General features: G+C 35.0%; 1 protein-coding gene across 1 annotated transcript; it reads right to left on the minus strand.

Annotated features, from left to right (window-relative positions):
• Positions 1-7,242: 7,242 nt before the first annotated feature.
• On the minus strand, positions 7,243-8,219 carry Olfr141 (olfactory receptor 141). Its single transcript, NM_181818.2, has one exon. The coding sequence runs from the start codon at positions 8,217-8,219 to the stop codon at positions 7,272-7,274; it is 948 nt and encodes a 315-aa protein (NP_861539.2). The 3' UTR covers positions 7,243-7,271.
• Between the last annotated feature and the right edge of the window lie 1,020 nt (positions 8,220-9,239).

Below are 9,239 nucleotides of genomic sequence, written 5' to 3' on the forward strand. Positions count from 1 at the left end.
GATCTCTTTTTGTTGTCTAATTTCTATGGCAAGAACTTTGAGTACCATATTAAATAGGTAGGAAGAAATTGAGCATCCTTGTCTAGTCCCTGATTTTAATGGGACTACTTTGGTTTTCCCCCCCACTTAGTTTGATCTTGGCTATTGGATTACTGAATATTGCTTTTATTATATTTAGCTATGCACCTTAATTTCCTGATCTCTCCAATACTTTTAACATGAATGGGTTGTCCTTTGTCACAGGCTTTTCCCACATCTAATGGGATGATCATGTGTTTTTTTTTCCTTTGAGTTTGTTTATATATTGGATTATATTGGTAGATTTCCATGTATTGAACCCTCCCTGCATCCCTGGGATGAAGTCTACTTGATCATGGAGGATGGTCATTTTGATGTGTTGGGTTGGATTTGTGAGAGTCTGAGTGAGTATTTTTGCATCTATATTCAAAGGGAAATTGGTCTTTAGAATTTTTTCTTTGTTGGGTCTTTCTGTGGTTTAGGTATCAGTGTAACTGTGGATAATACAAAGAATTGGCTAGTATTCCTTCTGTTTCTATTTCATGTAACAGTTGAGGAATACAGTATTAGATCTTTTTTGAAGGTCTGATAGAATTCTGCACTAAAACCATCTGGCCCTGGACTGGGTTTTGGTTGGAAGACTCTTAATGACTACATCTATTTCCTTTTGGGTTATGGTACTGTTAAATGGTGTATCTAATCCTGATTTAGCTTTGGTACCTGATATCTATCTAGAAAATCATCCATTTTATTCAAGTTTTCCAGTTTTGTTGAGTATAGACTTTTATAGTAGGATCTGATTTTTTTTTAATTTCCTCAGTTTTTGTTGTTATGTCTCCCTTTTGATTCTTGATTGTATTAATTTGGATACTGTCTCTGTGCCCTCTGGTTAGTCTGGCTAAGGGTGTGTCTATCTTTTTTATTTTCTGGAAGAACCAGCTCCTAGTTTTGTTGATTCTTTGTATAGTTCTGGTTGTTTCTACTTTTTTATTTCATCCCTGAGTTTGATTATTTCCTGCCATCTACTCCTCTTTGGTGTATTTGCTTCCTTTTGTTCTAGAGATTTCAGATGAGCTATTAAGCTGCTAGTGTATGATCTCTCCAATTTCTTTATGGAGGTCATCAGAATTAAGAGTTTTCCTCTTATCACTGCTTTCATTGTGTCCCATTAGTTTTGGTATGATGTGCCTTCATTTTCATTAAATTCTAAAAAGTCTTTAATTTCTTCTTTCTTTCTTCCTTTACCAAGTTATCGAGTAGAGAATTATTCAGCTTCCATGTGTGTCAATTGTTTTGTTTTTATTGAAGACTGGACTAGTCCGTGGTGATCTGATAGGATTGTTTCAATCTTTGTGTATCTATTGAGGTCTGTTTTGTGACCAGTTATATGGTCAATTTTGGAGAAGTTACCATGAGGTGCTGAGAAGATGGTATGTTCCTTTTTTTTTTAATGGAATGTTCTATAGAAATTTGTTAAATCCATTTGGTCCATAACTTCTGTTAGTTTCAGTGTATCTCTGTTTAGTTTGTGTTTCTATGATCTGTCCATTGCTGAGAGCAGAGTGTTGAAGTCTCCTACTATTATTGTGTGAGGTACAATGTGTGCTTTGAGCTTTAATAAAGTTTATTTATTAATGTGGGACATTTGGAGCATACATGTTCAGAACTGAGTGTTCATCTTGGTAGATTTTTCCTTTGACAAGTATGAAATGTACTTCCTTATATCTTTTATAACTTTTGTTTGAAAGTCAATTTTATTCAATATTTTTTCCAGTCTTTTACTCTGAGGTAGTATTTTGTTTGTCACTGAGGTGTGTTTCTTGTGTTCAGCAAAATGCTGGTTCTGGTTTATGTATCCAGTCTGTTAGTCTATTTCTTTATATTGGGAAATTGAATCCACTGATGTTACGAGATGTTAAAGAAAAGTGACTGTTGCTTCCTGTTATTTTTGTTATTAGAGGTGGAATTACGTTTGTGTAGTTATCTTCTTTGGGGTTTATTGGAAGAAGATTGCATTCTTGCTTTTTCTTGGGTGTAGTTTAACTCCCTGTGTTGGAGTTTTCCATCTATTATCCTTTGTAGGGTTGGATTTGTGGGAGACTATTATGTAAATTTCATTTTGACATGAAATATCTTGGTTTCTCCATCTATGGTAATTGAGAATATTGCTGGGTATAGTAGCCTGGGTTGGCATTTGTTTTCTCTTAGGGTCTGTATGACATTTGCCCAGGATCTTCTGGCTTTTATAGTCTCTGGTGAGAAGTCTGGTGTAATTCTGATAGGTCTGCCTTTATATGTTAATTGACCTTTTCCCTTACTGCTTTTATTATTCTTTCTTTGTTTTGTGCATTTGGTGCTTTGATTATTATGTGACAGGAGGAATTTCTTTTCTGGTCCAGTCTATTTGGAGTTCTGAAGGCTTCTTTTATATTCATGGGCATCACTTTTTTTAGGTTAGGGAAGTTTTCTTCTATAATTTTGTTGAAGACATTTACTGGCCCTTTAAGTTGGGAAACTGCTCTCTTATATACCTATTATCCTTAGATTTAATCTTTTCATTGTGTCCTAGATTTCTTAGATATTTTGTGTTGGGAGATGTTTGCTTTTTGTGTCTTCTTTGACTTTTTGTTAATATTTTTTATAATATCTTCTGCACCTGAGAATCTTCTATCTCTTGTATTTTGTTGGTGATGCTTCCTCTGGGTGTTGTGGGACTGGATCTCCTTACTGCTTTCGATATTTTTTCTTTGTTCTGTGCATTTGGTGTTTTAATTATTATATGACTAGAGGAATTTCTTTTCTGTTCCCATCTGTTTAGTGTTCTGTAGGCTTCTTGTAAGTTTATATTCTTTAGGTTAGGAAAGTTTTGTTCTATAATTTTGTTGAAGTTTTATGCTGGCCCTTTAAGTTAGGAATCTTACTCTCTTCTATACCTATTAGTCTCAGAATGGGTCTTTTCATTGTGTCCTGGATTTCTTGAATATTTTGAGATAGAAGCTTTTTGGTTTTTGTATTTTCCTTGACTGTTGTGTCTATGTCTTGTTTGTATCTTCTGCATCTGAGATTCTTTCTTCTTTGACTTGTATTTCTGTTGGTGATGCTTGTATCTGTTACTCCCTGTTCTCTTTCCTAAGTTTTCCATCTCCAGAGCTGTCTCCCTTTGAGTTTTCTTTAATGATTTGCTACGGCTCTGGTGGAGTCAGCTTGACAGATGAAAGTCTGGAAGCTTTCTCATGAGGAAAGAGTTTCAAGGAAACTTCCTCCTGGAGTTTTGGCCATCCCCCTAACCCATAAAATTAATTTTCCGCATTAGTCTAGTGTATAGATCCACATGCCCTCTATTAAGCATTACCCTATAATAAGTGCCTTTTACGATTGTATCCTGAATTAGCTAAAGCCTCTCCCAGTGTTCCAAGATTCCAGTTAGCAGCAAGGAGATTAACCTATTCAGTAACTAATTAAGCACTACAATAAAATAAAAGCCATTATCTCAGTTGTCTACAGTAAGAGACTAAAATTCTCACTGAGATAAAAATTTCATTACAGACTACATTCCATACCACGAGTGATTTAATATACTATCCTAATAATGAGGATTCTCCAGACAAGATATAATTTAACAAGGCCTAGAGAATTTCGGGGTCAGTGACACTACATTATTCTTGAAGCTTGTCAAGAGTTAATAACCCCCTGGTGCTATTAACACTAAAGTGTGAAACTCTTGCCTGGCACAAAGTTGATCCGAGGCGGGGATGTTACTTTCTAGTGTTAAACATTTATCTGGTTCCTTTTGAAGTCACTCCTCTTGCACCTGGAAAACTTCAATGTGCCTTATTCTGTTATGATTTGCAATTTACTCTGTATTATAAAAAGTCTGAGGCTTGACCAGAACATTACATTCAGATCCAACACCTCTCTTGTGTGTTCGTCTGTTTGTCAATTCCTACGCTTTGCCTATCTGCTCTAGAGAACCCGTTCCAAGCAGACACAGGGCCCAGAGGGTCTGCGGCAATGATTCTACTTCCATTTTTAGATACTGAACAGTTTTGTTCAGTTCCTGAACATGTTTGATTGTGTTCTTTAAGGGAAATATTTGAGTCCTTCTTTAAATCCTTTATCATCTTTATGAAATGAGAGTTTATATCTGAATCTTATTTTAAGGGTGTGTTTGTGTATTCAGGACATACTGTTGTAAGAGAACTGGGTTCTGATGTTCCCAAGTTAAATTGGTTTTTGTTGCTTAAGTTCTTATGCTTGGCTCTCGCCATCTGTTTATTTCTGGTGTTATCTGGCCTCTGTGTCTCTGACCAGAACCTATCCTTCCTGTGACCCTGTGATCCTGGTGAGTCCAGCTTCAAATGAGGTTTGGGCTAAGTAGGATCCAGTCCATGCAGAAGCTCTACTCTTGGCTGGCACAGGTGGAAACTGGAAGGTGCCCAGGTCTCTGGCTGGGCAGGGAATATGTTTCCCTGGGTCCCAGGGTTACACAGGGTCTCAGGGTAGGGTTCATGGTCTCATCTGTGAAGATGGATGTGTCTGAATACCTGGGGGTAGAACTGTAACTGGGGTGTGGGCTGAGTGTGATAGGGTCTCTGTTCTTGACCACCACAGTTGGATGTCAAGTATCTTAATAAGCTTCATAGAGCCTTCCAAGTCCATACCACTAATCAACAGGACAAACTATCCTTTCAGCTGACAAAGAGATTCTGGCACACTTAATCATTATTTTGATCTGACTTAAGCTCCCGATTTGATTATCTTAAATCGTGAATGGATTCTTTGTTTCTGTTTGATTTTGCCACACACCGTGTTTGATTTGAAGTTCTAGAGTCTGACACTTCAGCTACCTCTTCACTCCACCTTCTCAAGCCATTTGTCTCTTGTCTGTGCCATGTATACTTCCCAGGGATACCACCACATGGGCAACTCCTTCCTAATAACCTCTGTGGCCTCACCAGGTAGGCAACTCTTTAGTTACCAAGATATGTATTCCTCTCCTTCTATTCGAATTCACACATTTTCCTTGCCTCCTCTCTGTAGGAAGTTTTCGAGGTCCATCAGGTTCCTTGGGCAGTTCTTTGGCCTTGAGATTTTGTCCCTTCTGAACTCTGGCTTTCTCCTGCAACTTTCACCAATTTCCTCTGCTCTCCTGGGTTTAAAGCTCTTACTACAAACAGCTTGACCTCAGTACAGCTGAATACCCAAACTTTCACAAACAAGTAATACAAACATCTTTTATATCTAAATTTGCTCTTCTCATGTGTTTCTTCCCATCTACACCTGACTGGGGTAACACGTCCATGTGGATATTTAACATCAAAGATAAACAAGACTTTAACCAGAAGTTTATTCAAATAAGGTTGGGAAATTTCTCTATATCAGACTGTTAAGTGCCAATCCAACTGTGTTTGCCTCTTATAAATTTTTCTTTCACTGAGCCTTAATCCCTGTATCTGCTTTCTCTTTGATCATAGAAAGATTTTTGTCAAAGATAGTTATGATGAAAAAAGTTAAATGATATTTTCTGTACATTCAACTTTGGGTGTGGGCAGTAAAGGATGAAACTATTGCTAAGGCCTCACTGAACTATATCATGAATATAGTCCTGGCAATGGATAGTATATAGAAGTGGAAAGAGGTTTATGTAGGGGAAAGATTAGAAAATCTTCCATGTGTTGAAATTTAGACAACCATAATTCAATTTTGTTGTTCTTGAGTTTTGCTATAATCCTAATACATACTGGTGTCTGTTTTCTTTTCTTGAGGAATTAAAGAATGAGACTGATTTTCTTCATAATAAAACAACAACAACAAAAACATATTCATTCCTTAAATTAAGAAGAAGAGAAACATCATCTGTATTGATTGACCCATAGGTTATGATTAAATTTCTAGAGACATATAATGAATATTTCACTGGAAACTTTGGGTGGAATTTTGTAGCAAAGCCCATCCTGCTTGCCATCAGTAATGCTCTAGGTATATTTTCTTGTGTATTGAGAGGGAAGAAGAAGTACAAAAGAAAATGGAGTCAGAGACTGGGACTTTATAAAAGTTATGTGTGTGTATGTGCAAGTGTCTGTGTGGCTGTGTGTTTGTGTGGCTGTGTATGTATGTGTCTATGTGTTTTACATATTGATTAGGTGGCATTTCATCAAGCTAGTCATATACAAATATAAAATTGTATAGAATTACAAATCTGAGAACTTAATATTTTTTTCCAGTGGAGAGGCTAGATAATTAGTTTTTAAAACATTGATCATATGAATATGTATCATATATTTGCAAATATTTCCATATATATACATACATACATACATAAATACATATATAAATACATACATACATACAAACATACATAGGATTCAGTGTTAAAAATAAACACCTACTGCTTCAGAATCTAGAAACACGGTCTTTAAAATATAGGTAGTCATAATAAAGTCTTTTGATGGGTATTAATCCAATATTCTTCCTATCCTTATAAGAACAGATTAGCAAAAGGATATATATAGAGAAAAACTTTAAAGATGACAATAAGAAAATATAAGCATCTGCAACCCACACAGAAAAGTCTAAGAATAATTTATCACTGAACTCTTTTTAATTTTAGAAGTCAAACATATAAAGAATATAAAGAATAAGTTTTTGCATAACCAGATTCTGTACACTTTCTTTTTATGAGAGTCCTAAAAACTACCACAATCCCTTCAGCATATTAGTAACTGTCTGTATCTGGAATATCTGTGAGCACAATTTTTTTTTTTTAAGAAACAAAGATATAACTCATCTCTAGATATGTAAATATGTAGAAATTTTAATGTAATCAATATTTAATTAGAATGAACATTTAAGAACTGCATAATACAAATAATGATACTTTAGAATAAAAATAAATGCAATTTCATGTGCTTCAAATCCAAAGATTGGAGTGGTGGTAGATGGATCATCATGTAAATTGCTTTCTTTGCATGTTTGAAGATGTGAATTTGAATCCCTTAGAACACATGCAAAGCCAACGTTGATAAGATGCATCTAATACCTCAGTACTTCTATGCTGAGATGAGTGGTAGAGATTTAGCTCATCCACAATATTCAAGGTAATTGAAAGTTATAGATCAGCTAACCTGTATGAGAAGGTACAAATGACAATGGTATTACGTGTGAAAGAATTAAAGACCAGTTTTAAAAAATACAGCAAAAAAATGAAAACTTCTTTTTAAGAACTTATGGCATAAGAAACACAGAAAAGTCATTTAATTTTTTAATTCTATGTTTAATATTAATTTTTTTCTCAAAACTCTTTTCATTGCCTCTTTTACATCTTTGTTTCTCAGACTGTAGATGATGGGGTTGAGCATGGGAATCCCAATGGTATAAAATGTAGACACTATCATGTCATGCTCCAGGGAATAGTTGGAACTAGGTCTTACATACATGAAGAGGATTGTGCCATAATAAATGGACACAGCAGTGAGGTGAGCTCCACATGTAGAGAAGACTTTTCTTCTCCCTTCAGATGAATTCATCTTCAGAATTGACAACAGGATAAAAGCATAGGAGACCAGGACAATCAGAATGGTGACTAGCTCGATGAAACTCACGAAGAAGAAGAGCAAGAGCTCATTTACATAAGTTTCAGAGCAGGAAATAGCAAGAAGAGGTGGTATATCACAGAATATATGTTTGACTTCATTGGACCGACAGAAAGACAGGCTGAAAGTGGCCACTGTGTGGATAATAGCATGCACAATTCCACCAGCATAGGATGCAATGATAAGTGGTATATAGACTCGAGGAGACATGCTCACTGCATACAGAAGTGGGTCATGAATGGCTACATATCGGTCATAAGCCATTGCTGCCAAAAGAAAGCATTCTGTGGTTCCAAATGTAACAGCAAGAAACATCTGTGTTGCACAACCATAAAATGAAATGATTTTGCTTTTAGACATAAAGCCTACTAGCATATTTGGGGTGATATCTGTAGAATAACAGGCATCTACAGAAGATAACACACTGAGAAAACAGTACATAGGGTTGTGGAGCTGAGAATCCCCAACAACTAAAATAATAAGTCCTACATTTCCTATCAGAGTAAAAATGTAAATTGCTAGAAAGAGGAGAAATAGAATGATCTGAAGTTCATTGTTGTCTGTGAGTCCCTTGAGAACAAAGAAAGTAGCTTCTGTGATGTTCCTCATTTTGGAATCTCATGAATGAATGTTGAAGATACGCGGGCTATGGTCCATAGTACTATGATAACAACAGATATTATGTAAGTGAATAAACTTAGACTAATTTATATACACCTATCAGTAGTCTAGGAGAAAATAGCTGTATCATATATTTACATAGTATAATCATATATGCCACTTAAATACAATGAAAAAGAGATACTGCTGTTTAATATTGTGGAGGTAGATACCCTACTAAAATGTTTTATTTGTCCAACACAATCAACATGAAAATTTCAATGAAATTCTTTACAGAAGAATTATAAGAATGAAACACTACAGAATTAATTGGAGATCAAAAGGATATTTCTGAACAATACAAATGGCCTTCTAGAAAATAATTGTAAAGCTATCTCAATATGTAATGTAGCACAAAACCCTAAGATAAAAGACAGTGTCTACCAGTACAAAACCCATATGTATAATATGGAATGGAAAGATATATAGAAGTAAACAAGTAAAAATGTAAATTGCTAGGAAGAGGAGAAATTTAACATTGTACCCTTTTTGCAAAGACTTCAAAACAAATATTAGAAATAATTTTCTTCAATGTGTTGAGATAGGAAAATGATGGTGATGGGTAGAAGAATGAAATTAGACAACAATCTTTAACTATGCTCCAAAACAATTCTAAGTATATCAATTACCATAAAGTTAAGATTGGCTTACTGAAAATGCTTGAGGAAAATACAGGAGAAGAACATTCTGAAAATACCTGTAAATACAGGCAAGAATATTCTAAAAAGAACTCTGGATGCATAGAATATAATCCTTCAAACTGACAATAAAAATTACAAGAGATTAAATAGCTCTGTCAGGCAAAGAAAATAATCATTATAATAAAAACTGTCTGTGTCACATCAAAACTAATTTTGTTCAATATTTATCACACAAGAGATTTTAATATCTACCATAATGAAATTCAGGTGAATCAATCCTTTTACACGCATGGGCCAAAGAATTGAATAGATAATTCTTAAAAAAAAA

This window comes from Mus musculus, chromosome 2 (genome assembly GCF_000001635.26).
Source record: "Mus musculus strain C57BL/6J chromosome 2, GRCm38.p6 C57BL/6J".
NCBI classification, from domain to species: domain Eukaryota; kingdom Metazoa; phylum Chordata; class Mammalia; order Rodentia; family Muridae; genus Mus; species Mus musculus.

Coding starts and splice junctions, on each gene's coding strand:
- Olfr141 (NM_181818.2), bottom strand. CDS start 8,219: ATGAGGAACATCACAGAAGCTACTTTCTTTGTTCTCAAGGGACTCACA.